This window comes from Saccopteryx leptura, chromosome 2 (genome assembly GCF_036850995.1).
Source record: "Saccopteryx leptura isolate mSacLep1 chromosome 2, mSacLep1_pri_phased_curated, whole genome shotgun sequence".
NCBI classification, from domain to species: domain Eukaryota; kingdom Metazoa; phylum Chordata; class Mammalia; order Chiroptera; family Emballonuridae; genus Saccopteryx; species Saccopteryx leptura.
This window is the reverse complement of record NC_089504.1, coordinates 10,931,052-10,959,031: the sequence shown is the minus strand read 5'-3', so window position 1 is coordinate 10,959,031 and position 27,980 is coordinate 10,931,052. Positions and strand designations below refer to the sequence as shown.

Here is a 27,980-nt window from a genome sequence, read left to right as displayed (position 1 = left end):
AGGTAGCTGGAAACTAATTGCAAAATTTATTCCAGGGCTATGGGGGCTGGGAGATTCTTAAGGGCACTTCTTGTTTGGGGCTGTAGGTCTCGCCTTGGTGGGGGTACGCACGTCAGTGGGCAGGGGTGGGGAGTGAGACAGGGTTGTGGGAGGCAGGGGGCAGGGATGCCCAGTCACCTCCAACTGGGCAGGCTCAGCGCAAGCTGCGACAGCAACGTGCAAGCAGGACAGGCAAACGCCCAGCCCGGGGACAGAGGACAGCTGGGCCTCTCTCCAGCGCCTGGCCCTGGGGAGTATCCCTCAGGACACAGAGCAGGAGGCCAGGGAATTGAGGTCCAGCTCCAAGGGTTTGCAAGGGACCCGATGGGATGGGGCCATTGAGGGAGGGGCTTGTCAGCAATGTCCCTGATCTAGAGACCCCTGTGTACCCTCCCCGAGGTCACCCATCTCCCCACCCCCAGAGACTCTGAGCCCCCCAGAGGGCATCCTGCTGCTGATGGAGGGCGGGGCGGGGAGAAGCAACAGCTCTTCTCTAGATTGGAGTGGGGTCCCAGGAATAATGACCCAGCACCACTGGCGGGGTCCTCGGCACGAGGGTGTTTGGAGAGGAACCCTGAGCCGTACTTGGTGCTAATTTCCAAACCCCAGCCTCAGTCTTCAAATCTGCCCCCTGCCCACCATACACACACTTTCCAAAGAGATCTAGATTCAAAAACAAAAGAAAACCTCTTGACTACTACTGCCTGGCAGCCCTGCAGATAAATACCAGCCCGGGCGGGCCAGCTGTGCGTGGGGCTAGAATGTCACTTGTGCCACCGTTCTCCTCCAGGAGAGGGTAGGAAGGTGATTGCAGCACAATCCTATCCAGATAACAAGTCAAAGTTCTCCCCTGCAGAAGTCATATGGGGCAGAGGGCTAAGGAGGAGGTCTTTTTGTCCTAACCAGTCTCCCAGGATCCTCTAGGACCTAACAGTCCTTGTCCAATTTTGCAAACTCAGTTATCCCGAGTTTACAAACAGAGGGCTTCCCTCCTGGTCCCTCTGAGGGTGTTTCTGGAGACCCCCCACGCCCAGTGGCTGCCCACTCCACCTCTTTCTGCCTCGGTTTCCAGGAGACGGGAAGGGATGACCTCTAGCCCAAAGGACATCAAGACCCACCAGGATTCCCGAGCCTCCTCCCTGGACCTGTGTTCCAGACTCCAGGACAGCTGCCTGGAAGCTGGGAGCAGGAGGAGAGGACGGGGCTGATCAGCAGCCACCCCCTGGGGGCACTCTGAGTGGCAAGCAAGTTCCAGGGTTTGGTGGGGGCCACCCCACCTCAGCCAGGCCCCGCTCACCCTCACTCCCTTCGCAAACACAGGGCTCCAGAGAGCTCAGGGGCACAGGCCTACAGGGTGGGGCTCCTGGGTCAGCATAATAAAATAAGCCATCGAGAGGGCCACGGGGTGGCTGCAACCCCTCCCCAGCCCCAGCCTGGGTCCCGGCCCCACCGGCCCAGGCTCAAGTCTGCTTGGCTTGCAGCATCTCGATGAGCAGGTTGTTGCGGGGCATCTCGTTGCCGAGGTGCTTGTGGTACAGGTACTCCTTGGCCTGCATGCTCAGGGCCCGCACCTCCACCAAGCACAGCAGCAGCTGCTGGAACTTGTCCCCGCAGTGCGGGTAGTGGCACAGGGTGTAATCGAGCAGGGCGGCGTTGGCCTTCTCCTGAGCTTCCTTCACCAGGCTGTGGTTGTTCAGGAACTTCACATCTGCAAAGGGAGGGGCTCCGTCAGCACCGCCAGCGTCACGTCGCCCACGGTCCCTGGCATCGCCAACACCAACAGCCCTATGATCGCCAAAGACAGGGGCGCTGCCACCATCATCATCAACAATAACGACCACCTGTCACCATCACCATTGTCACCACCGTGGTTGATGAACACAGCCACCTTCATCAATCACCAGAACGGACATCCCAGTGTCTTCCCCAAACATGGCCACTGCTGCCATCATCAACCAGACCTCAATCTTTCCTGTCACCACTGTCACCATCATCACCATTGCTAAATGCCGCCATTCTCAGCGGTCACCAGCAGCGTCATCCCGGCAGTTATTATAAGCACAGCCCCTGTCATTATCAATCACCTAGCCACAATCACCTGACACCATCATTACGGCCACTGTCATCATCACAGTGGTCACGGAGAATATCTCCATCATCACCAAGACCATCACCAAACCTCACCAGTGTGTCCCGGGGCGTGTTCTTGAACCTCTCAAGGTCCTCATCTGTAAAAGGGGGGTGGGAGGCAGTAACAGTGCCTCCCGCGTCGCAAGGGGGTCGGGAGAAGTCAGGGAGTCGATAGGTGGAAGATGGTGAGGAAACAGTGCCTGTCAGGCAGTAAGGCCCAGTACGTCAGCTGTCCCCATCATTACTCCCACCCTCCCCACGGCCATGATCAACACCATTCCCATCCCCGTGCTCAAAACCATCCTGTCGCCGTCATCGCCAGGGTGGTCACCATCAGCATCACCACCTGGCCATAATCATCACTGTCCCATTACCAAAGAGATGCAGTGTGGGGGGAAGGGTCCCATCTCGCAGCTGTGAGATGCACTGCGTGTGCACTGGTGGCCCCAGTCTAGAGAGGGAGAGGGAGTCCTTGGGTCTACCCACTGACCCATCAAAAAGGCTCCAGTATCACAAGGAGATCCTCCCATGGGGCAATGGGGGCCAAGCATGTTCACTGTCGCGGCATTTATGGCGATGGGCAGGGGGCCTGGATGTCCACGTGTTGGCTGCACCCCCAAGGAGTCCTGTAGACAGTAGTAACGGAGCAGACATAACACAGAGAAAATGGATGACTCTTTAAAAGAAAGAGGCTGAGTGGAAAAAAACAAAACAGGCAGACCCAGAATGAGGTCTATAAGGCAAAGATCTCTACATAAATTAACAGCGCGGTACACAAGCAGGCGCATTATGTAAGAACGGGGACAAACAAGGGGACCCCAGTTACACAGGCAGGGATGGCTGCCCATGGCGGGGAGCGGAGGGTGGCTGGCTCTGGTGGACCAGTGACCCTGTGTGCCATGGACGGAGGAGTGTGATCGATGCACCCCTCACGCCCAAAGTCCCGTGAAGAGCCAGAAATATAAAATGTCTTGCGAGTGAAGTGGACGGGGGTTTGAATCCCAGCCCCATGATTTAGAAGCGGGGGCCTGTGCCCTGCCCCCTCCTGACCTGAGGGGCCTTCTTCCTCTATGAAAGAGGCCATGCCCACCTTGCAGGGGCAAGAGCCTGGGTACAGAGGCCTGCACAGGTGCGTGGCCCCCGGGGGTGCCCAGCAAACGTCCGTCCGTTTCTTGTCACCCGAGTCCTCGGCACAGCCGGGACTTGTTTGCCAGCTCTGGGGCAGCACCTCCAGCCGGCGCCCCGCCCGGAGGCTGAGGGTCAGCAGGAGTCCACAGAGACGGTTCTCCATCCCCAAATTCTAGCAGAACTTGCCTGGGATGTGGCACCCAGGGGCTTAGAAAATGGCCACCTGTCCACTTCCCCTCTGCCCCCGTCACCCGGCCCAGCTGCTGCGGGGGAGCCGGGAGCCCAGCGTGTGCAGCCCTCGGTCCCTCTAATCCCTCTTAACACCCGCTGCGCCAGGGGAGCTACGCGCTCCTGGCAACCCTGATCCCCAGCCGCCCCTGCGCACCCGCGGAGGCCTGTGTTGTCCAGAGTTGGATTTAGGGAAACCTGAGCTGGACCCTGGGCGTATGGCAGGACCTGGCCCCGGTCCCAGCCCCCTCGCCCCCCTTCAGTAAGTAAGCCAGGGTCACGTACTGCCTGGCCTCCCCAGGATCGCCAGGAGCCCGTAACGCACCTTTGTGCCAATCAGAAAGACGTCCCCCCCCCACCTCATCCACAGAAAGACAGCCTGGTGGGGGGCATACCAGCTGGATTTCAGCCCCTACTTGTCCCCTACCCAGGTGCCCTGGTGCAGGAAGTGACCTGCCCAACCGCACAGCAGCAGCCCTCAGGCGGGCCTGCGCCACGCACACTCAAAGGTCACGGGAAGTCCCCACATCTGCCACCTGGTTCCATCCCTAAATGCAACCTCTTCCCACCTTAACACTGTCCCTCTTCCTTCTCCACCCCGACACCCCGGACCGTCCTCGAGGCTGAGCGATTCTCCTGACACTGTCTTCTGACAATTCACAATAGGAGGCTGGAGGTCCAGAGAAGGGTAGGGACCAGCTCAAGGCCACCCGACAGCACGAGGCCCAGAGGAGACAGCTGGGGGCGGGGGAAGAAGGCTAGGACGCGGCAGTAAAGGCAGGAGGGGGCGGAGCAGGAGGCCTGGCACCTTGGCTTTGCCAGGATTTACTGTACTAGGCAGCTGCGCACCAGGGACAGCGGGCGGAGTGCAGGGGCTGGTGCAGAACAGGCCCCGCTGTCAGGGACAGCCCCCTCCTAGCAGTTCTGTGGGCCCCGCAGCTCTCTGGGAGGGAAACACAGTCACTCACTGAACCCCAACAACTGCTGTAAGGAGACCCCGCTTCTTGCGCGCCCGCCACACATCTTGCTCCCAGCTCAGTTAACCCCACAGATACCCCAGGCAGGCAGGACAGGGCATTCCCCGCTGTAGGGACAGAGGGGCATGCCTGGGACACACAACAGCTGCCAGAGTCTGGATCCAAACCCAGGTCTCTCTGGCTCCAAAGCCCTGTGGGGAGCAGGGGTGAGGTGAAGCGTGGACATCAGCTCCTGGAAGACTGGACATGATAATGCTACGTTTTCTCCAAACCAGGAGTCCCGTCCAAGAACCCCCTCTCTGGGTCCTAGATTTCCCTAGAGAGTCTACTCTGGGCTGCCATCCTCACCTTGGAGGAGACCGTGGTCAAGCCCTGGTCCCAGCCTCCCAGCACCCCCATGTAAGGGACTATATGAAGGCTGTGGGTTCCCAGAGAACACCATGCCCTTCATTCATCAGATGCAGAGCAGGGCTCACACCGACCTAAAGATGCTCCCTTCATGTGTCAGGGGTTCAAATCCCGGCTCCACTAGCAGCTGGGTGGCCTTGGGCAAGTCCCTTCCCCTCTCAGAGCCTCAGTTGCCTGTGATCTGAATAATGGGAATAGATTAATTTCTGCCTCACAAGGTACCCAAGAACCGGACCTAATCTGAGCTGCCGCAGCGTGGAGATGGGCACCTTGGAGAAAAGCCTGCATCCCTCCCCGGGCCTGCTCAGCTCTCAGCAGTCCTGACGGTGGGAGGCGGGAGGGGGCAGAGAGATGGCACCCCCTCCTCAGAGAGCAGCCTGCTAGCTCTGCGGAGCTGGGGGCCCCCAGGTTCTCAGAAAAGCCCCCTTTTCACGGTTTAATTGAATATTTGAATAATCCTTTCATTCCAGCGAGGCATAAAGAATGTTGTCCCAATAGCGGTGACTCAGGCAGGCGCCCCCGCGCACAATGGCCCCTCGAGTGGGGCTGCTATTCAGGCTGCCTTTTGTTGGCGCGGAGCAGTGGGTAAATTGCAAACGCTTAAGGGAACGCTGCTGCCGCTGCCTCAATGGGAGTCAGGAAATCGAATGTTAGGTCAATCCATTAAGCTTCGATTAAGTCCTCTGCGGAACAATGCCAGCCGAGCCCATCTTCATAAACACCGTGATTGCCAGGAGAGAGGCACTAATTTTAATTAAACCTCCTTACCTGCCTCCTCGCCTGCCTGAGACGGCTATTTAGACACCAAATGGCCCCCTTCTGCAGAGGCAGGCGAGAAGGAAGCGCTGAGTGGGCTGGGGGGCAGTGGGGTGAGGTGTGGTGGGCGGGGTGGAGGGACAGGCATCACAGGGTCCAGGCTGCCCAGCCCGGGGAGGCGCCTCCACCAGGGAGACGCCACCCAATATGGCAGCTGGAGGCCTATGAGCAAGTGACCCATCCCTCTCTGAGCCCCAGTTCCCTTGGGGACCCACGTCTGGTGGTCATGGGAGGAGCCCCCTCCTACTTTCCAGACTCTGGGCAGATCTTCCCCCTCACCTGGCCCAAATTTCTCCATCTCCCCGGACTGAGGGTCCAGCCTCGTGCCGGGCACTGGGCCGCCATCTGCCGTCTTTCCCGTGCTGCAGCTGGGAACACCTTGCTAAATGCATTTTTGACCACATTACTCTCTGCTGAAGATCCTTCTCAAGGGAAGGGTCAAGGTACGGGGCCTGGCATTCGAGGCCTTGCCCAGCTTGGCCCCTGCCCATTTCACCAGCCTCCTCTTCACCATCCCCCTGCCCACGCCACAGCAGGATCTCCCCCTACCTCAGCCCAAGCGGCTCCTTCAGTCAGGAATGTCCCTGCTGCTGCTGCTGCTGCTTTGTTTCACCCAGAACACTCCTACTCGTACGACAAAGCCTAGCTCAGAGGCCCTTCCTCTAAGAAGCCTTCCCTGGTATCCTAGGTGTGGTTGGTTTCTCTTCTTTGGCCCAGGCCTGATCACACTGAACTACACAGGCTCCTCTCCTAACCTAGAACCTGTCAGCCAGCAGCCTCCACGGCTCGCCTGGCCGTCACGAGCTCAGGCAGGCCCTGGTCCCAGGGCCTTCTCCTCTCCACGTCCCAACCTCACTAGAGTTTCTGGGCTGCTGGGCTAGGTGCTCTCCCCCCAGCCACTGCAGCGCCCCAGGCGCTGGGCCAGACACACAGCATGAAACAAAGATGGAGACCGACTCGCTCATTCATTCGCCCCATCCGCTAACTTGTTCATTTGCTCACTAACTTCATAATGATGGTTATTAGGATGAAGGCAACACTGACACGCATTCCAAGGGAATTCTCATTAAATCCTCGTAGCAAGTTAAAGATCATTATGATGGGGCTTTTTATAGATGGGGCAATTGAGGCTCAGAGAGGGGAGTGACTTGCTCAAGGGCACACGGCCAGAGAGAGTCCAGATTTAGAATCCAGGTGGCTTGAACCTAGTCCCCATTCCCAATCAGCACCCCACCCTGCCTGGCACACGTGTGCACACACACACGCACACGTGTCCCCACTCTCATTTCTCCCCCTCTGCCAAGCACCGTGGATTCCCCGGCTCCTAGACCCCAGCTGCCTTCTCTGGAAAACAGGGTGAAGGTTACCACGAAGGGGGTCGGGCTCATGGTTCTGAGCATAGCCCCTCGCCTGGGCCCAAGGAAGAGGCTGGGCTGAGCTATGCTGTCCCCACAGGAAGACTGAGCCCCTGCTGGAGGCTGTGCTGAGCCCCGCAGGCCCCGGCGCCTGGGGCTCTAGTGGGAAGAGGGGCCGGAGCCACAGGGCCTGTGCCGTACGCGCAAGGTTGTCTTGACAGCCAAGATATGGTTCCTGCTCTGCAGGGGGTGTCCACTGATACATGGAGCCCTGGGCCAGAGAGCAGGTGGCTGGCAGCCCACCCTCCACCCAGCCCTCCCCAGGGCCTCTCTGGTGGGCTCCTGAGAGTGGCCAGGTCACCTCACAAACCACCTAGATCACCACAGAGCCCGCACTCCAGCGCCATGTGTCCCAAACACCACCTATCCGTCCAAAGCTCTCATCTCCCCTCTCCCCAATCACACTCAGAGTCTCCACAATGTGACATGTAAAGACCCAAGCCTACAAAAGTTCACAGTCGGCACGTGTGGAAACAAAGGCAAAAACACAAAGGCACACATGTGCACCAAACTCCCGGAGTCTCCACACCACTCACCACAGCCAGCCAGGGCTGCAGCCTGAGCCAGCTCCCAGACCCAGCAGCCCTCAGACAAGGCGGGCAGCGGGGTCCCACCGGAGGCAGAGGAAGGAGGGGCTTCCCCTCACTGGAGCCAGCCTGGCCTGGGCCCCTGAGGCTCCTCCCCGGGCCTCAGGTCACAGCTCCTCACGGGCTGCCCAAGACTCAATCCTCAACCCCATCATAGTTGTCCCCTACCGCATCTCGCAGCCTTGCAGATAAGCCCTCGGCCACCAGCCTGTTGGGTCAGAAGACCCAGCGCAAGGCCCCAGTGCTAAGACCATGGCCTGAGCACAACCAATACTTCCGAATCGCCCCCTCCCAGCCCACTTCTTCCCCTCTGCTTCCCCAATGCCCCCTGCTCTTGGGTAGACACACACTTGCCAGACTGTGGCCACCATGCCATCTGCCACGAAGACTCGGTCTCAAATCCCGCCCCCTCCCCGGGGAACGAGGCATTCATGCTCGCTCCCATTGCAACCTTCCATCCCGTCTACACCTCTGCTAAAAGACTGATGATCTCCTCCTACCAATGAACACCGAATCATCCTCTAACACCCTGCTCAGATGGCCCCCTTCCAGGGGGTCTACCAGGAAGAGTCCTTGTTGCCCACCCTGGGTTCCCCATCTCTCTGTTTCCTCCCTGATGACACTGCCCAGAGGCCTCTCCAGACTGGGAGCAAGGAAAACCTCTATGTTCGCAGCACGGCTGGGCTCAGGGAGGACACTTGCTGGGTAAGGGAGGACAGAAGAGGGCCGGCCTGAGGAGAGCTCAGAGCACGGGGAGGCGAGGCGGCAGCATCAGGGGCTGGGGAGGTAGGGAAGGTGTGGGGAGGGCGGCGGCAGCATCAGGGGCTGGGGAGGTAGGGAAGGTGCGGGGAGGGAGGGGGCGGAGCCTTGGGGCGTGGGCGAGCTGCGGGGCGGGGCGGGGCTCGGCCCCTCCCTCTCCCGGCTTTATTTTCCTCCTTAGCCCTCCTCAATGGATCATCTTCCAGTCTGTCCACTGAACCGCTAATCATTCCACTGACTCGTGTATTTACCAGTCACCAGTCACCTTATGCTGATGGCCTCTCTCCCCAGGAGGAAGTCGGCCCCTTGAAGACAGGGATCTGGGTCTAGATTGTTCATTCTGTGTCCCTGGTGCCTTGCACAGGGCAGTTGCTCAGCGAGTGTTTGTTGAATGAATGCCTAGGCGAGGTGTCTGGGCCCCAAAGAGCTCAGAGTCAGAATTTGGACCACTACCACCCCACCCAGAGTGGGGAATTGGGAAAAACAAGGACCCCGGGAGGAGGCCAGGGCTGGCCCGAAGCTGCTGAAACCGCACGGGCATTTTCTGGGGGAGGGATAGGTACTTGGCTCGGGTTTTTGGCTGGGAATTCACCAGCTTCTCAGGAGGGATCCTGGCCCCACGGAGCGCCCAGCACATAGCCCGCTCCTGGGGCATCAGTGCCGGCCCAGCCATCTTCCGTCCCCCTGTCACTCACCGAGGCTGAAGAGGATGAGGAACTTGAGGCAGACGAACTCCTGGCGGTCCAGCTGCAGCGCGTGCAGCTGCAGCACGAGCTCCTGAGCCCGCAGCACCAGGCCGTGCAGCAGGGAGCCGGCCTGGGCGGCCACCGTGGACAGCTCCACCTGGGCGGGCAGACAGGGGCTCAGGGCGGCAGGGCACCGGGCAGGGGCTCCTATCAGGGACGGGGAGGGCGTGCCAGGCGGAGGCTGAAGGCCTGTGTGCCCAGCCATGGCTCTGAGCCCGGTGGCGGCAGCATCTCCCCAGGGCTCAGGAATCGGCCCAGCCGCCTTCACACTGTCCGCCCAGCCGCCTTCACATGGCCCGCCCGAGCTCAGGGCCCTGGGGCAGCAGCGCGAACACAGGTGTGTGCAGAGGGAGAACTGAGGGTCCTTCACACATGAAGACCTGCTGTCTGGCCCATGGCACACACTGCTCCTGTGTTCTGGGCGGGGTCTGCAGTGAGTGCCACCAGGCGCTGGGCCTGGGGGCAGGAGTGGGACAGGTCTGCCTGTGTATACATGGATGGGGGCCCAGGACTGCCTGGGCCCCACACGCCCACACATGGACACTTGGCTGGGGAGGTGACCACACCTCAACTCACACTCACACACACTCACAGGGTTGTCCACCACTTTCTGAAGTGAACACACACACACCGTCTTATATGGCCACATCAGGGCGACGCAGACAGACGCATGCCTGTGTGTGTGCTCCCAGTGACATGGTGACAGGTAGATCTCAACACCCACACATGTATGTGCACGGAGATATTTGCACCATAAAATACAGGCAAACACACACACAGGACATTCGACGGCCTCGGAGACTTGGGCCTGCATTTGGACACAGGTCATACACACACACATACCTCAGACCCTTCATTTGCATTCACAGGTGGCCTCAGAGGCACACCTTTGGGACCTGCAGTCCCTTGGCCCTCATGGCCTGAGACGCCCACGGTGAGAATAGAAGGACAGAGGGCCTGGGGTGGAGGCAGGGGTGGGGGAGGGCCTCCGTCTCCTTCCTCCATCCCGAGCACCTGGGAAGCTCGCTCTCCTTCTCCATCCCCCAGAGGATGCTCTGCCCTCCACCAAGCTGGACCCTCTTCCTCCGTCCCCTCCACATCCTCTTTCCAGCCGGGCGTCCTCCTCCGGAAACGGGTGCCCCCCAGGCGCCCAGCCTCCTGAGCACTTCCTCACCTCACATCTTGCCCCCCTCATGCGCCCCTCAAACCTGGCCGTGTCCTTCCCCACTAGAAATGGTCCCCCTGCTTCCTGCTCCATTTTAGGAGTGTCTGTGCCCCGGGCTCCCATCCTAGTTCCCCTAACTCCCCGCTCTAGGGGGACCCAGATTCTGACTCTGAGCTCTTTGAGCCCAGACCTCTCTGCTCTTTCATTCATTCATTCATTCATCCATTCACTCACTCAGGATATAGGGTCTGCAAGGTCTTGCCCAGTCCAGCCCCTGACAACCCCTCCCACAGGGTCCCCCAAATCCACAGTCCAGCATCCCAGTGGGCCTGGCGGCTCAGGAGTACTAAACGACCCTCCCGGAGCTTTTTCCACACTCTCCCCCTCCCCCGCCTGCAGTGGAGGTGGGGATGCCCCCCAACACCATTCGTTCACTACCTGACTGAGACCCAGTGGTTTATCATCTCCTCCAAGAGACTCCCCCATCTCCCAACACCCCTGCGCTGCTTCCCCGGGAGCAGGGCTCCCAGGGGCTGCTTCCTCTCAGGGCCACAGCCAGGGCTGGGCAGAGGGAGGTCGGGCCAGCGGGGACCCCATGAACCTGGGGGAAGGGCTGATATTCAGGGTACCCAGGGCCATCCCTGAAGAAGCCTGGGGCCTCTCTGGGGCCTGGACCTCTGGGGGTGCACCGTGGGGGTGGGGCAGGGTGCCGCGGGCCCGGTCACCTCCTGCCCGATGACCAGCAGGATGCTGCCCTCCTTGCCGTGCTGGACCTGGCGGTAGATGTGGTCAAACACCAGCAGCTCGCTCCAGCAGCTCTGCAGCAGCGTCATCTGGTCTGCCACCTGCGAGGAAGAGACACAGCAGGTCCCAGGACTCCCTCCGCGCCCCTCCCCCCAGCTCTCAGAGCAGAGGCTCCGCTGCTACGCTGCTACGTGACCTGGGCAAGCTTCTCTGTGCCCGGTCTGCCTGCCTGTCTACTCCAGCAAAGTGGGGCAGGGCTCTAGCAAAACGATAAGAGGGTCTAGCTTCAGGCCCCGGCTCTGCCTCTTACAAGTCGTGTGACCTCAAGCGAGCTCAGTGGCCTTTCTGGGCCGCAGTGTTCTCATCTATAAAGTGGGCACAGCGGCCTGGCACAAGAGCCCTCAACACATGCTGGTGCACAGTATCCCCGGAGGTGCTTTGTGAAGGACTCTTTTAAATGCGAGGGAAGAGCATTATTAATTTGCACTTGTGCCCGTAGGTCCTGTGGTCACATCTCTAGCAGCCTCAATCACTCAAAAAACAAGCCAGGAAGAGGAAATGGAGGGACTGTCCTGGGCCTCAGGCACAGCCTTCAGGCTGAGGAGGAGAAAGACGGACCCTTGGCCCAGCCCAGGGGCTGGGCGTGTGGAGGGCAGCGGTCTGACGTCCCAAGCAGGAACCCAACAGCGACAGGGGCCAGGTTCTGAACACTCAGGTGGCGGCTGGGGCGCTCAGTGCAAGCATGAGACCGCCCTGGGCGAGTGTCCTTCCGCTCTCGGGGACTGAAGCATTCAACATGGCAGAAATGGACACACAACAGTGGGGAGTGGGACTCAGAACCATGCGAAGGCAGAACCAGGAGGGCCCCAAGGAGGCCCTGACCTAAACCCTTATTTTTCTTATTTATTAATTTTTTTTTCTTCTTTTCCAAGTGAGAGGAGGGGACATAGAGAGACACACTCCGGCATGCGCCCTGACCAGGATCCACCTGGCAACCCACATCTGGAGCTCATGCTCTGCCTATCCAGGGCCATGCTTGCAACCGAGCTGTTTTTAGTGCCTGAAGTGGAGGCTCCACAGAGCCATCCTCAGTGCCCCAGGCCAATGTGTGACGGGAAGAGAGAGAGAGAGAGAGAGAGAGAAGGGGGAGGGTTGGAGAAGCAAATGGTCGCTTCTCCTGTGTGCCCTGACTGGGAATCGAACCCAGGACAACACACATCAGGCTGATGCTCTACTGCTGAGCCAACCAGCCAGGGCCCTTAGCCCTTATTTTTCAAATGATGGGTCTGCCACGCAGAGAAGGCGAGGGGCCCTCCTGGGATCACAGAGAGGCAGAGCTAGGCCAGAGCCATGCTGGTGTTCTCAGACCACTACTCCCCACAGTAGCAAGTACTGAGCCCTCCTGGGTGGTCAGACCGCCACTGGATGCTGTAAGTCATCCTACGAAGACACAATACAGTCTCTAGTCCCTGTCAGCCTCTGCAGTCACCAGCAGCCAGCATCTACCCAGGAGATACCGCCTGGGCCCTTCCTGGGTGCAGCCCTGCCTGGGGCACATGCACACCATGATAGCTAACAGTCCTTGTCCTGCAGCTCCACTGCCCTGTGAGGGTAGTATAGCGGTTACCCTGTCCGTCTACGGAGCGAGGGTACTGAACCCAGAGATGTCATGGGCATCGCTGTGATCCCAGGTGCGTGCTCTTAGCCACTAAGTGCGGATAAGACCCACCCAGGCACCAGGGTCTCATGGCACACTCTTTACCTCCCCATGAAGTGCTCGCCAGTGCTTCAGCCTGTCTTGGTGCCCCCGCCATCCTCTGGATGTGGCTCTGCAACATCTACCAGCACTTACTCATGCCTCTGTTTTCCCCAGTACCTGTGGGGTCTGGGAAGGCAGGACTTGGCCCCCTAGGAGGGGCCAGTGAGCAGCTGATGGACAATACATGCTCCCCAAGACATATGCAGAGAGCACAGAGGAACTAACCCCAACTCGGAGGCCAGAGGGGTCCAGGCCGCCCTGGCCTGAGCGGAAATGGCGCAGGCCTAATGACTAGCTTTCCTTTCTGTGGGCTAGAAGCCTCCTTCTCCTCCCCGCTCCTCTCCTGTCCTGGGGCAGTCCTGGGGCCAGTTCTCAGAGAAAAAGTGGACAAAGAGCAAAGAGAGCAGCAGGCCACCCAGCCAGGCTTCCTCCCCTTCCCCAGCCTCCCCTTCCTCTCTGGCAGAAAGTTCGTCCTAGAGCCCCATTACTGTCCGAACAGGGGCCCAGCCAGAGGACCCCAGGCTCAGCACAGCCCGCCTGGACCGCAGGAGTCAGGAAGGACTGAGAACCAGGCAGGGGTGAGTCCCAAAGACATCTCTCCTTGTCTCACCTTATCTGTCCTCTGGAAGTGGCCAGTCCCCGCAGAGCGGGCCGGAAGCCTCCCCAGCACAGTGTCCGGGGAGGGAGGCAAGGCTCAGGGAGCACCCACGACCAGGCCCCGGCCTCAGCTCGGCCAGGACTCTTCACCCTGGCCAGGACTCCTTGGCCTTGCTCGACCAACAATTCTGCCCATATTCCAGATGAGGAAACAGAGGCTCACCTCAGGTGACACACCTCTGCCCAGACGCCCCTGGCCTGAACTGGTCTTAAGGGGGGGGGGGGGCTGAGCAGTGCCAGAGACCCAAGAAGGCGGGGCAGCCCGGGAGTCACACTGGCCCACCCCAGCTGACCCAGGGGGAGGCAGAGGAGCAGGGAGGGACATGCAGGGCTGGGCTCTGCCCTCCACCCAAGGGGACCCTCGGGAGCAGACACCCTTGTGCCCAGATTGAAGGAACAGGGAGTGAGGAGAGGGAAGGGGGAGAGATAAGGGGGAGGATTAGGAGATAGCAGGCTAAGCCGCAGGCAGAAAGCAGAAGGGGTCACAGTGACCTGGCTGCCAGGGCCCTGGCGCAGATCCTGTACCCAGACCTCAGGCCCCGAGAGTGGGGGCGGCCCTTCCCCGCAGAGCCGACAGGGGTGGCAGGGGCCGAGACGGGCAATATGGTGGCCAAGCTTTGGCGTCCAGTGCCCTTTGTATGATCTCCGGCTCAGCCACTCACCCTTCTCGGCCCTAACTTCCTGTTCCGAGAAGAAATGGGAGAAATAAATCCTCCCTCTTTCAGTCAGTCATAGAGTTCTGTGGACCACAGCAGGCTCCCCTGGGGACAGTGTCCCGGCCTGGGTCCCCCTCCCCTGACCCCCAGCCAAGCAACATTTCCTGCCAGACTTTTTACTCGCTCTTCCCCTAGAGGGACAGATGGACACATAAAGACACCGAACTCCAAAACATTCCTCACACAGATGAGCGCGCGCGCGCACACACACACAGACACACTTCTGTTTTTATTTAAAAGAAAACCAGAGGGCAGAGCCGCCAGCCCCTCTCCAAGGGAAAGCAGGTGGCTAAGAGGCTCACTTAACCAAAGAGGGTTGGTTTTCACCTTCCATGAGTTGCTCCCTAAGCAAAAGGTTCCTCTGCTCCAGCCCCCTCTGCTGCCCTGGGAACAAGGACGTTTGCCGTCCAGGCCCTGGGGTCCCTCGTCAGCCTGGCTGTCCCCTGGGCCCGCCGGCCACACATCCCTCCTGCTGTCCGCCACAAATCTTCCTGGAGCCTTGACACTTTGCAGCCTGCCTCGGAGAAAGGGTATTTATGGGTGCAGAGCTGACCTCCCTTCCAGCGGCCACCCTTCCGCGCCCCTGTGGGTACGACCCGTCTGGCGGCCGAAGGCCAGCGGGCTCTGTAACTCTCCGGGGCTGACACGCCACAGGCTGGCCACGGCGCTCTCCTGGCCGAGTGGTCAGTGGGCCCGCCATTTGTCAGCCCCGGACTGACGGTTACTGCTGCTTAAATGAGACCATATATCTGAGCAGTTAAATCTGCTGCCAATCAGGGGCTTCGGAGCTGGATGTCAGGGGTGAAGTGATGTCACATGGGTCATTAGGCATTCTCAGCCCTCGCCTCCCCCTCCTCGATCCTATCTTGCCTCCTCTCAACCTGTCCTTCTCAGGAACTGCCCGGACAGGCTGGCTGCCAGGGCCTACACAGTGCCCACCCTGAGCGGCAGGTCCAGGTGGGTCCCTCTGCCTGGCAGGTCTGAAGTTGCTTTATAAACCCAGGGCCAGCTGGGCCCATCTTCTTCCAGAACTGCAGTGCTCAGAGGAGCATGGACGCCATGTGTCTTTCCTCACTCTCCCTAGCCAGGCCCTCTACCACCTGCAAGGGTCTCTCCTCACTCTCCCTAGCCAGGCCCTCTACCACCTGCAAGGGTCTCTCCTCACTCTCCCTAGCCAGGCCCTCTACCACCTGCAAGGGTCTCTCCTCACTCTCCCTAGCCAGGCCCTCTACCACCTGCAAGGGTCTCTCCTCACTCTCCCTAGCCAGGCCCTCTACCACCTGCAAGGGTCTCTCCTCACTCTCCCTAGCCAGGCCCTCTACCACCTGCAAGGGTCTCTCCTCACTCTCCCTAGCCAGGCCCTCTACCACCTGCAAGGGTCCTTCCTCACTCTCCCTAGCCAGGCCCTCTACCACCTGCAAGGGTCCTTCCTCACTCTCCCTAGCCAGGCCCTCTACCACCTGCAAGGGTCTCTCCTCACTCTCCCTAGCCAGGCCCTCTACCACCTGCAAGGGTCCTTCCTCACTCTCCCTAGCCAGGCCCTCTACCACCTGCAAGGGTCTCTCCTCACTCTCCCTAGCCAGGCCCTCTACCACCTGCAAGGGTCTCTCCTCACTCTCCCTAGCCAGGCCCTCTACCACCTGCAAGGGTCTCTCCTCACTCTCCCTAGCCAGGCCCTCTACCACCTGCAAGGGTCTCTCCTCACTCTCCCTAGCCAGGCCCTCTACCACCTGCAAGGGTCTCTCCTCACTCTCCCTAGCCAGGCCCTCTACCACCTGCAAGGGTCTCTCCTCACTCTCCCTAGCCAGGCCCTCTACCACCTGCAAGGGTCTTCTTTCCTCACTCTCCCTAGCCAGGCCCTCTACCACCTGCAAGGGTCTTTCCTCACTCTCCCTAGCCAGGCCCTCTACCACCTGCAAGGGTCTTTCCTCACTCTCCCTAGCCAGGCCCTCTACCACCTGCAAGAGACCTTCCTCACTCTCCTTAGCCAGGCCCTCTACCACCTGCAAGGGTCTTCTTTCCTCACTCTCCCTAGCCAGGCCCTCTACCACCTGCAAGGGTCCTTCCTCACTCTCCCTAGCCAGGCCCTCTACCACCTGCAAGGGTCTCTCCTCACTCTCCCTAGCCAGGCCCTCTACCACCTGCAAGGGTCTCTCCTCACTCTCCCTAGCCAGGCCCTCTACCACCTGCAAGGGTCTCTCCTCACTCTCCCTAGCCAGGCCCTCTACCACCTGCAAGGGTCTTCTTTCCTCACTCTCCCTAGCCAGGCCCTCTACCACCTGCAAGGGTCTCTCCTCACTCTCCCTAGCCAGGCCCTCTACCACCTGCAAGGGTCTCTCCTCACTCTCCCTAGCCAGGCCCTCTACCACCTGCAAGGGTCCTTCCTCACTCTCCCTAGCCAGGCCCTCTGCCACCTGCAAGGGTCTCTCCTCACTCTCCCTAGCCAGGCCTTCTACCACCTGCAAGGGTCTCTCCTCACTCTCCCTAGCCAGGCCCTCTACCACCTGCAAGGGTCCTTCCTCACTCTCCCTAGCCAGGCCCTCTACCACCTGCAAGGGTCTTCTCTCCTCACTCTCCCTAGCCAGGCCCTCTACCACCTGCAAGGGTCTTCTTTCCTCACTCTCCCTAGCCAGGCCCTCTACCACCTGCAAGGGTCTTTCCTCACTCTCCCTAGCCAGGCCCTCTGCCACCTGCAAGGAGAGATTAACTCACAGAGCAGCAGAGGGGGAGGTAAGGCCGAGAGCGGCGTCCCCAGGCACTCAATTCCTTACCCGGTCTGGCTCACTAAATCCTTACCACAACCCCATGAGGTGGGTGTTATTTCAGCTCTCCCCCGCGATGTAGACACGGAAACGGAGGCCCAGAGGAGTCAAGTGACTGGCCCAAAGTCACACACCTGGCAAGGTAGAGAGCTGGAACTTGAACACAGGCTTCTCTGATTTTGGTCTTTGCTATTAACTTCAATGGCATGGTCAGGTCTAACATGCCATGATGTGTGAAATGGAAAAATGCAGACAGAGGGACATTCAAGCTGGGAGGAGAACCCCAAAATGGCATCCAGAGCCCCAACATCCGGGCTCCCAGCATTCCGGACAGCTCAGCAAAGACCCCAGGCCTTCCGCTGGGCATCAAGACATCATCAGCTAGACAGAGAGTTGAGTGGGCCTCTGGAAGAGGATGTGAGGCCCAGCCGCCCTGGCTGGCTGTCCATCACCCACTGCCCGAGAACCCGCTCCTGGTCCGAGCTCTGCCTCCAACCCTGCCCACCTCTCCAGCCTTGCCTCATTGGACCAGCAGGAGCCCCTGATACGTGATGCCTTCTCCCACTTCTGGGCCTTAGTTCATGTTGCTCTCACTTCCTGAAATGCCTTAACCTTCTCAGGCTGCTTTCTAAAAAGGCACAGATCCAAGAACCATTCCTAACTTCCTCAGACAAAGCCGTTTACGCTCCCACGGGCTCCCGCGGCCCCTTCCCGTTGCTCTCAGAGCCCTGGGCACCCTGTGTGGGCATTATCTGTGTACATGTCTGTCTCCTCCTCTAGCTCTGCAGCCTCCTGGGTCCAATTCATGTCCATGCCCCCAGCCCCCAGCCAAAGTGTTGCCCAAATCTCAGAGTTAAGGAGTCCCTCCTCTTTGCTGTCCGCTGAAATGTGTCCTGCCTAGAGGTGGGGAGATGGACGCCCAGCTCAAAGGGAGAACAGGTCACTCAGCATCCTTCCCCCTTCTCTGCCTCCCCACCTGTGGGAGGTGGACCAGTGGGGAAGAATTCCTTATGGCTGCAGAGAAGCCTCTAAGGCAGGGGTCGGGAACCTATGGCTCGTGAGCCAGATGTGGCTCTTTTGATGGCTGCATCTGGCTCGCAGACAAATCTTTAATAAAACAAATAAATAACATTAAAAATATGGCCCTGGCTGGTTGGCTCAGTGGTAAAGCACCAGCCTGGCGTGCAGGAGTCCTGGGTTCGATTCCCGGCCAGGGCACACAGGAGAAGTGCCCATCTGCTTCTCCATCCCTCCCCCTCTCCTTCCTCTCTGTCTCTCTCTTCCCTTCCCGCAGCCAAGGCTCCATTGGAGCAAAGTTGGCCCAGGCGCTGAGAATGGCTCCATGGCCTCTGCCTCAAGTGCTAGAATGGCCCTGGTTGCAACAGAGCAACGCCCCAGATGGGCAGAGCATCGCCCCCAAGTGGGCATGCTGGGTGGATCCCAGTCGGGCGCATGCAGGACTGACTGCTTCCCTGTTTCCAGCTTCAGAAAAATACAAAAATAATAATAATAATAAATAAATATATTTATATATATATAAAACATTCTCATGTATTACAATCCATTCATTTCCTACCGCTCATGTTCATGGTTGCGGGTGGCTGGAGCCAATCACAGCTGTCCTCTGGGACAAAACCAAATTTTTATTGGATAATGTGTAACCTACACGGGTCGTTGTATGGCTCTCACAGAATTACATTTTAAAATATGTGGCGTTCATGGCTCTCTCAGCCAGAAAGGTTCCCAACCCCTGCTTTAAGTGCTGGGCTGGTACTTATCTGCAAGACACCTTTACAGAGGGTGGTGACCATGGTTCATAGTCCTGGGCTCAATTCAGAGACTCTGGGAAGGGGAAGCAGGAAGGTTTGGACCACAGAGAAGCCAGAAGCAGGAAAAAACACTCAGCAAATCTGGGACAAAAGCCCTTCCCATCCTGCGTGAAAAACCCCGAGAGACTAGGAAGGCGGCCAGAGGAAGTGCCCTGCCCTGGATCCAGGGTTCTGGAGAGCCGGGAATGCTCCGCTCCTCCTCCCCTCCGCACAGGGGGCTCATGGGAAGTCTGGTGGCCAACCCAAGGGTCCTGGGATCCGCATCCCCACCAGTGCTTCCAGCCATGAGTAGAAGACGGGACTGTTCCAGTCCCTGCCCCTTGTCCCATCCATGAAGGCAGCCCAGAGAGGAGGCAGGGGTGGAAAGACCCACCCCAATGCACATGGTGTATCCCCAGGCCTCGGCCAAGATGGGCTGTCACCACCAATTCATGACTGCCACAGTAACCCAGGCCCTTGGCCCCGTGATGCCTCAAGGGCTCGATGCCCATCCCCACCTTAGTCCCCCCATGCCCAGCCCAGCAGGCAGTGCCCCCAGCCCATCCGGCCACCTGCCCCTGGAGGAAGCCCAGGCCCGAGTGGCGTCAGTACTGACAATGCTGTTCAAGGCTACAGTGACCCCAGCAGGGAGGGCAACAGGTCCTGCTGCGCACACCCAGACCCAGAACAGCCCGGGGGGCCGGCCTGGGAAAGGCGAACACCGCAGGCCTACGCTACAGAACGCCTGTGCCCAGACCAGGGAGGATGGGCCTTGGCCGGACTTGGAGTGCCTCTGAGGTTAGCAGAACACCCTGCTCATAGGGTCCTAGAGGGACAGCTGCCAGGCCTTGGGCCCTTCAAACCACTAGGCGGGATGACTAGGAAGTTCTTCCTTGTCTAGCTTCAGTTTCTCCTGCTGCTGTAGCTGCAGGTACCCAGCCCAAGGGGATGGAAGGTCTTGCAGTAGAAGTGGGCCTCATCTGAAAGACCAGCGGCAGGCCCTGCACCCCGCACCTACCCTCCCACCTCGCTGCCCACACACACTCACACATGGGACCAACAGCCAGGAACAAGAGGAGTGGGGACCATGTGACCCTTTACCTCATCTGAGAAGGAGAAGGCCCCTAGCATTCCACACTCTGAGATACTAGGAGTCTCATCTATGACATCTGAGGCTGGCAGGGATCGGTAGCTTCTCTAAATGGAAAGGCAGGATGGGTTGGGCCCTCTTTCTGGCATTGGGTTGGGGCAGCCAGAGACAGTCTCCCAAGGACTCAGCTAGTTCTCTGGGAGCCTAGGTTCTCGGAGGAAGAGAGACAAGTGCCTAGAGAGACCCAGACTAGGAGAGACACAGACAGATGAAAAGGGCTGGAGAAACACAAGAGAAGCAGAGAGGCGGCACACCAGGAAGAGAGAGAGGGAGAGGACAGAGAGAAAAGAAGAGGTAAAGGAAGCAGAGGCTTTGAGAGATAGAGATTCAAGACAGAGGAGGAGAGCGAGGGAGGGGACACATGGGGAGGCAGGAAAGGCTGCGATGGACCAGAAACGCTCTTCAGTGTCTCTCTGTCACCAGACAGTGTGCCTATAGCCAGTGGCAGGATGGCGCCATCCAAGGAGTGGCTGAGACTGTGGCCTGGGCAGCTCAGAGGACACCCCAGATCCAGCTGCCAGACGGGTGGGAGGAAAGACTCACCTCCAGCTCCTTGAAGACCATGCACCTGCGTGCCCAGTCCACGATGGAGATGAAGGTCTGGTCAGCCATCTTGCACAGGAGGCTGAAGGGAGCGGGCTGGTCGGAACGGCCTTTGTTCGGTTCCTGCAGGCAGCCCAGAATGCGTGCCCGCACCTGGTCCTCATCTGGCTCCAGCTGCAGCAGCTGCAGGATGAGCTCGGGCACGCCGGGCCCTCCAGAGAAGGGCTCTGGGTAGCCGTAGTGTGGCCCGGGCTGCGGCGGGCTAGTGTAGGGCTCTGGGTACTCAGACTTGATGGCACGGCCAGGGAAGGTGGGATAGAGGTAGCCGGCCAGGGGCCCATGGGCACCAGGCACAGCCATGGGCAGTGCTGGGGCCCCAAAGTCACCTAGTGACCCAGCAGGTGGACCAGAGGCCAGGCCCTTGGGCTCTGGCACATGCAGGCCAGGGGGTAGCATGTAGTCCGGCGGGGGAGGGGGTGGCGGGGGCACCCCCACTGGGGGGCCTGTCTCCATCTTGAAGCCATTGGCTCGAATCTGTGCCTTCTTCTGCTGCTTCAGGGCCCGGTCTCGCTTGTACATGGGCCCAAACTTGTTCCGGCCACCCCGCATGCGGTCAGCACGTACAGCTGTGGGCAGAGGTGAGGGTCAGGCTCACCCCCTCCAAGCCACCCTCGCTACCACTCCACTCAGATCTTACCAACCAGATCTGACTGTGTTACTTACCAGCTCAATACCCTCTATGGCTCCCTCTGCCTGCAGGTGATGTCAGTGCCGGCAGGTGCAGCCCTCAAGGCCCTGTTCACTTTTCTACGTTGTCCCCCATGAGACCCTGTGTATTTTCCACTCCACTCCACCTTACTCATCGCTCTGCTCCTCAGCTTGGTATTCTTTTTCCACCCTCCTTTTGATATTCCTTTTGCCTCAAACTCCTTCCTTTTCTTCTGCCCGATGAATACCCAGTCCTCAGTTCACCACCTCCATGAAGTATTCCTGGATTCACCCAGGCAGAATCCACTATCTTAGCCCCAGATGTCCTACCCCTTGCTCATTCTCATCCTGCTGAGTGGTATCCATGTGACCCAGACTTAGAGCTCCTGGAGGTTCAAGTGTCCAGCACAGAACCTGGCAGGGCGATAGCGACACAAAGTAGGCCCTGGACAATTGTTCACAGCTGGGTCCCAGTATCCAGCTGCCTACCAACTCTGGCAAACCCCTATTACAAAATGACTCATGTTTTCCCCATTCCTTTCAAATTTGAAACTGAGTTTAGGGCTGGCCCAGGCACTGTGCTGGGGGGGGGATCGAACCTCCCTTGCTGACCAGATGTCCCTCTGCCTGGCCAAAAATATGCCAATAGCCAAACCCAAATGTGGCCTCTCTGCAGCTGTAGTATGGTCCCAGCCCCTGCTCAGATGGGGACTGCACCCTGGGCTCTGGGAGAAGGGAGAGAGCAGGAGGGAAAGGGTGGTGCTCAGCAGGGGATGGGGCTAGGGGGCCTGCCCAGCCAGCCTTCTGCCATGGGGGTGGGCAGCCCTGCTCCCAAACCTCAGGTCCCACCAGGGCTTTCTGCTGCTCGCACAACCAGCTCTCCTGGCTGCTCAGGGCCTGGGCCTGGGGACATGGCCTCTGGGGACAGAACAGGAGACCTCCCATCAGGAGTCCTTCCTCTAGGTGACAGGACTGTGGTCTGCAGCTCTGAGTCACTAGGGGCGTTCTAAGCCGACCACAACCTGCTCAGCACACAGCCCAACTGGGGCCGGCAGGGTGGAAGCCTATGACTGTCCTTCCTGCTTATGTCCTTCCTGCTGAAATGTCTTTCCTCCCCTCTGGACTGAGAGCTGAGGGGCGGAGATGGGAGGCAAGGATGGGCCTGAGTCCTCTGGGGGCAATGGTTCCCCACTCCCCAGCTCTCTCAGGGTCTGGCTGAAACTGTGGGAGGAGAGAATCTCACCCACTAAGTAGATGAACTGAGTGAATCCTTTAGATGGATGAACAGATGAACAGAGGGGTAGGCTGGAAGAGTGAGGGCGGGACAGTGATGACAGACAAATAACAACATAAAGAACAAGGATAATGATAGCTAACTTGTTGAGCACTGACCGCGTGCCAGGCACGGTGCTAGCAGCTATTCTTATAATTCTCTAACACTGACTCAATGAAGATGGCACTGCTATGAAGCCCATTTTGCAGGTGAGGGATCTGCAGCTCAGAGAGGTTGAGGAACTTGCCTAACGTCACCCAGTCTGTAAGTGTCAGCATTGGGAATTGAACTCCAACACAGGTATTGAAGCCCTATCGACCTTCCCACAGAGGGAGGAGCTCTGCCGGTGTTCTGCCCTGGGCTGCTCAGCCCTCTCAAGGGGTGGGGAAAGGATCATCTCCCTGGGATTCATATTCAGATACTTCTAGGCTCAACTCTGCCTGGTCCTGCCTCCATCCCTTCCGGGACCAGGGACCAGGGACCAGGGACCAGGGACCAGGGACCAGAGCCGGGCCAAGTGTTACCTCTTCCCTAAAGAGATCTGCCTTATTGTCACCTGAGGGGCCAGTCGCCCCGGTCCCTGAAACTTTAAGGCCAATCAGTGGCGTCCTCCCCTCACCCCTTCTCTCACCCCACCCCCACCCGCCCCCTGTGTCCCAAGTCGAGGGTCCGAGGGTCTGAGGCCCAGGCGCGGGCGCGCGCACCTTCCAGGCGCATCCCCACCGTCAGGCACTTCTGGAAACGGCAGAAGGGACAGCGCTTGCGCTGCGTCTTGTCGATCTTGCAGCTCTGGCTCTCGGTGCACGTGTAGTGCTTGTTGTTCTGCACCGTGCGCTTGAAAAAGCCCTGGGGGAGAGGGGAGTCAGTGTGGGAGCGGGCTGGGCCCCTCTCTATTTCCCAGCGTGGCTTGGCCGCGTCCTCCCTTAGCTCCCCAGCCCGCCACGCGCGTCTCCCGGCCGCAGCCCGCTCACCTTGCAGCTCTCGCATGTGAGCAGCCCGTAGTGGTAGCCCGACACCTTGTCCCCACACACGGGGCACAGCTCGTCCAGGTCCTCGTCGTACGAATAGTCCATGCCCGCGGCGTCCGCCTGCGGAGGGAGGAGGGGGTCAGCTCCGGCGGGACGGCGACCAGCAGCGCAGGAGCCCCGGGTCCCGCGGGCCCTGCAGCACCGCGGCTGCGCCCCCAGGGCGCCCACCTCGCGTCTGGCTGGGGGCTCCCAGGACACCGCCCTGGGCAAGGCCGCCCCAGGCAGGCCACCCACTCGAGCACCCTGCGCGGCCGGGCGCGGGCCGCTTCTGCCGGGTCCCCGCGTCCGTCCCGCGCTCCCCGTCCTTCCCAGGGACTTCTCCCGCTCTGCCCCGGCTGGACCCCAGCCGGGACCCTGGGATTCGATGAGCTTCGATCTGGATTCGTTCGTTTGAGTTAAAAACCCCTATTCTAAGAAAACGAGATGGGCTGGGCCGCTGGGGAGACGCCAGTGAACCGGGTTGGAGTGGGGCCCGAGTGTTCTGGGACTCGACAGAGACAAGGGACACAGAGACTGAGTCTAGGAGAGACAGAGAGATGGACATAAATGAGTAGGAGAGACTCGGACTGGCTGGCGATGCTTAACGGAGAGAGGACCCCAGAGCGACAGGCACGAAAATCGGTCACAGAGCCACCGTGATGCCGAGTCAGAGAAAACCTGGGGAGACAAGAAAGGCAGAGGGACAGAGACGGTGAGAGAACGAAAAAGAGAAAGAGACACCGAGGTAGACGAGACAGCGAGAGACGAGAGAGACGAGAGAAACCTGGAGAGACCGAGGCGCCCAGCCAGGGGTCCGCACGCGAAGCCGCGCGGAAAACGGCCGGGCCGGCGCCGGAGCTCCCCGGCGGGACTCAGAGGAGTCGAGCCCAGACGGGGGCTCGAGCTGAACGGTCGGCCAACGACGGCGCCCGGGACGGGGAGCCCGAAGGCGGGGAGAGACAAAGCCCGCAGCAGTGACGGCGACGGGAGGCGCAGCCAGTGCCACCGAGCCCGAGACGTCGGGCGGAGAGACGCGGAGAGGGCGCCGCGAAGACTGCGGGCGCGGGGCGCGGAGCCGCAGGCCGGGTGGCAGGCGCAGAGACCTCGGGCTGGGACCCCACGGGCTCCGGGAGGCTGCGCCAGGGGCGGGGGGGAAGACCTCGGGCGGAGAGTCGAAGTCCCGAGGAACGAAGCGCGCACAGCCGGGACCCGGAGGCGAGAAGGGGCGCGACGTCCGCCGCGGCCCGCACGGCGCCCACCTGGCGGCTCTTGCGAGCAGCAGCGCCCGCTTCCCACCCGCGCGGAGTCCCGCACCTCCCGGCCGCGCCGCCGCGGGCGATGAGCCGCACCCGGGCGCAGCGCCGCCCGCCCCCGATGACGGCCGCTCGGGCCGGGGGCGGGGAGGCGGCGGCGCGGGGCTTGGGCGCTCCCCCCACCCGCTCCTCCCCGCCCCCGCCGCCTCCAGGGCCGCTCCGCCGCGCACCTGGGACCCGGGCCCCTCTGCCGCCAGTGCGCGCCGCGCGAACCCGCCGCGCCGGGCCCCGGGCCGGCCCTTCTATATCCGAGCGTGCGGTATCCGGGGGCGGAGGCCCGGCCCGCGTCCTCCCCACCCCCGGCCCGGCCCGCGCCCTCCCCCGCCACCTAGCCCGGCTCTCCCCTTTACCCTCATCCTCTGGGCTCCCCCATCCTCAGCCCGTTTCCCCCCGCGCGCGGGCGCCCCGCAATCCGGGCAGGTGCTGGATACCTGGGAGCCTCGGGCCACCCGCCGGCGAGGGGAGGAGGCGAGCCCCTGTTCGCCAATCCAGTTTAGTGGTGGCGAGGGCCACGCTGGATGCGCTGGTCGTTTTGTAGCGTGGACGTGGGTAAGAGCGAACGTGGGGCCCATGGCCACCGCATGGGTTCAAGGCAACAACCCGGGTTCTTGCCCCGGCCCTGCCACATTTCCTCACTGGAGACTTAGGCAAACCTACCTCCTCCCCGGTCCTCGATTTTCTCATCTGTAAAGTGGGACTAAATGACAGACTATTCTTAAGGGTGGTCGTTCATTTGAACCAAAATGGTGTTGGCAAAACACATGCCTGAACTGGGGGACAATCAGCAGTATCCAGCCGGGAGACCTGGGCAAGTCTTTTCTCCTCTTAGGGCCTCAGTTTGCTCGACTGGAAATGAGAATCATAGTTATCCCACCCTGCGAGTTTCCCGTGGGGTGGGGAAGACCTGAAGGCACCCAGGGCGCAAAAGCTGGGAGAACAGACTCTGTCCCGCGAGAGACCTTCCCTGCTCTGGTTCTGCGCTCCTGCCGGGGCTGGGGGTGGGGAAAGGGAGCAGGCGGCAGCCCTGAGGCCAAGCTGAGCTAATGCACTGGGCTGGGGAACGTCTGGGTCACTCTTGTTTTTTAAGATTTAAAAAATTGAGGATGGAGCCTTCTTGCATCCTGCTCCCGCCCTGTCAGACACCTCGGGTCTGAGAGTGTTGAGAGCAGAGAGGCAGTCTTCCAGCCGGGAAATAAAACAATTAGGCACCACAGCGACCGACCGAAAGGCCCAGATCTGAAGGCTTGGACCCTTGGCAGCGGCCAGCTGCTTCTGGCCACTCCAGACCCGAGGCTTCCCGCCGCTGTTGGAGCTGCCGCCTTGGTCCTGGGAGCTGAGGCCAGGAGACCCCATGCAGACCATGTCTCCTCTAGCTCACCCCCCCAGGATGAAGGGCAAAATCTGCTGCTTGCTTGCTGTGCAAGCTCGGGCAGGTCACTTCGCTTCTCCGAGCCTCAGTTTCTCCATATGTGAAATGGAAAAGATGAGTCCTATAGAAAGGGTTCTGTGGTTTTCATGAGATTCCGTGGATAAATGTTGGTGAGGAGAAAGGAGAGAGAGCCAGAGCCTGAATTAGTTACTGATCCTCCACTCCAAACCTCTGAGAAAGAACAGCATGTGCCAAAGCTGGAGGTGGAGGTCTCCTGCCTCTGAACAGCTAGCTCCCCATCGGGAGGGGCCATCAGAAAGTGGGAAGCAGAGGGGGCACATCCTCTGCAGGGGAGCGAAGGGGGTTGAGGGGGAAGGCTGGGCAGGGGGCCCCAGCCAACTTCTCCAGGGTCAAGCCCACTGGGCCTCCTGGAGACCGCGGAGGAAGACCTAGGCAGTGAAGCACCGCTTGGGCTGGGGGGCCAGGTCGGGCAGGGGCTGGGCTCTAAGCCAGTCCTCCCTTCTCCTTCCACCTCCACACCCCCCCCCCCATCCCGGAGGGTTGACCCTCTAGGCTGCACTGCCCCATGCCTCAGCACCAGGTTCCAGCTCATGCCGGGAATCCCAGCCCCTCACCAGCTTACCCAGAGAAGCAAGCACTGACCTGGCCCAGCCACACGCCCGGGACCAAGAGAGGGACACTGGAGACAGACACACGAATCCACACAGAGACTGAGACTCGCGTAGAGATAGCACAGACACGCCGGCAGGGAGACCGGGAACCACAGACACACACAGACTACTAGACTTGGGCCACCACAACACAGCCCTGTGAACGCTGGCCACTGCTCCAGAGCGGGACACCACAGACCCCCATAGAGCCTGTCCCGCTAGGCCTAGCTCCTTCCATAAGCCGCCCAGGGAAGAAGAGGGGGCCACACCGTGGGAGGGCAGGTCTGGGGACATCCCTGGCCCCTTCTCTGCCCAGAGCAGCAGCACCAGTCACTCAACGAGCAGGCAGTGGCCGGGCCAGGCCTCAGGGAGGCACTGAGGAGGGAGGTTGGCCGTCAGAGGCCTGGGCCCAGGCCTCACTTACGGAGTGGAAGGCGAGCTCTCACGCTGGATGAGGGTAGACTGTGGGCACCAGGGGTCCTCGAGGAGGCTCCGGAAGCGCAAGTGGGGCAGCGGTGACCGTGGGCACACGGGAACTCCTTCACGCCAGGGCGGGCGGCGGGCGGACAGTAGGCTGGCCCTGTCCAACCGTCCTCCTCCTCCCCGCCCTGAGAGGGGGGGCACCGGAGGCCCAATTGGTCTCTGCCCCCACGTGACTCTGCGGGCCTCTCTCCTTCTTTGTTGGTGTTTCTCTTCATTTAGGTCTATGTTTTTTCTTCTCCTAAAGGAAAAAATATATACCTCTATCTATCTGGGGGCCGTGGGTGGGGGTGGAGGCCAAGGCACTGTGGAGGCCTTGGCCAGCTGGCTGTTCCAGGCTGCTGTGGGAGCCCAGCGGCAGGGACCCCACGTAGGCGGGTAGGCAGCCCCGCTTGTTAGCAACTGGCTGGGAGTGGGCCTGATTTATGGGCAGCTCCCCCACCCGGCCTGCAGCCTGGCCTCTCTCCCCTTGCATGGCTACCTCCCTGGGCCTGGCCCCAGGGAGTGGAGTCAGGTCAGGCTGGTGCAGAGGCAGGGGCATGGAGAGCTTGACCAGGTGGCCCTGCGACTTTGGCCTCGTCTTTTTACTCTTCCAGAGGTGAAGAAAGGAAGAGGGGGACGG

The 27,980-nt window shown here is 60.3% G+C and overlaps 1 protein-coding gene across 4 annotated transcripts; it reads right to left on the bottom strand.

The window, feature by feature from the left end:
* Positions 1-12: 12 nt before the first annotated feature.
* On the bottom strand, positions 13-27,451 carry NR5A1 (nuclear receptor subfamily 5 group A member 1). Of its 4 annotated transcripts, none has more exons than XM_066367187.1 (7): positions 27,303-27,451; positions 23,490-23,606; positions 23,223-23,364; positions 20,538-21,163; positions 11,124-11,243; positions 9,183-9,330; positions 13-1,747 (listed from the first exon to the last, which is right to left on the bottom strand). In XM_066367187.1, the coding sequence occupies exons 2-7, from the start codon at positions 23,589-23,591 to the stop codon at positions 1,500-1,502; spliced, it is 1,386 nt and encodes a 461-aa protein (XP_066223284.1). In that variant the 5' UTR covers positions 23,592-23,606; positions 27,303-27,451; the 3' UTR covers positions 13-1,499. The 4 variants fall into 4 exon arrangements, with proteins under 4 accessions (XP_066223284.1, XP_066223283.1, XP_066223288.1 ...); XM_066367186.1 differs by lacking the exon at positions 27,303-27,451 and adding an exon at positions 25,496-25,535; XM_066367191.1 differs by lacking the exon at positions 27,303-27,451 and adding an exon at positions 25,009-25,024.
* Positions 27,452-27,980: the final 529 nt, after the last annotated feature.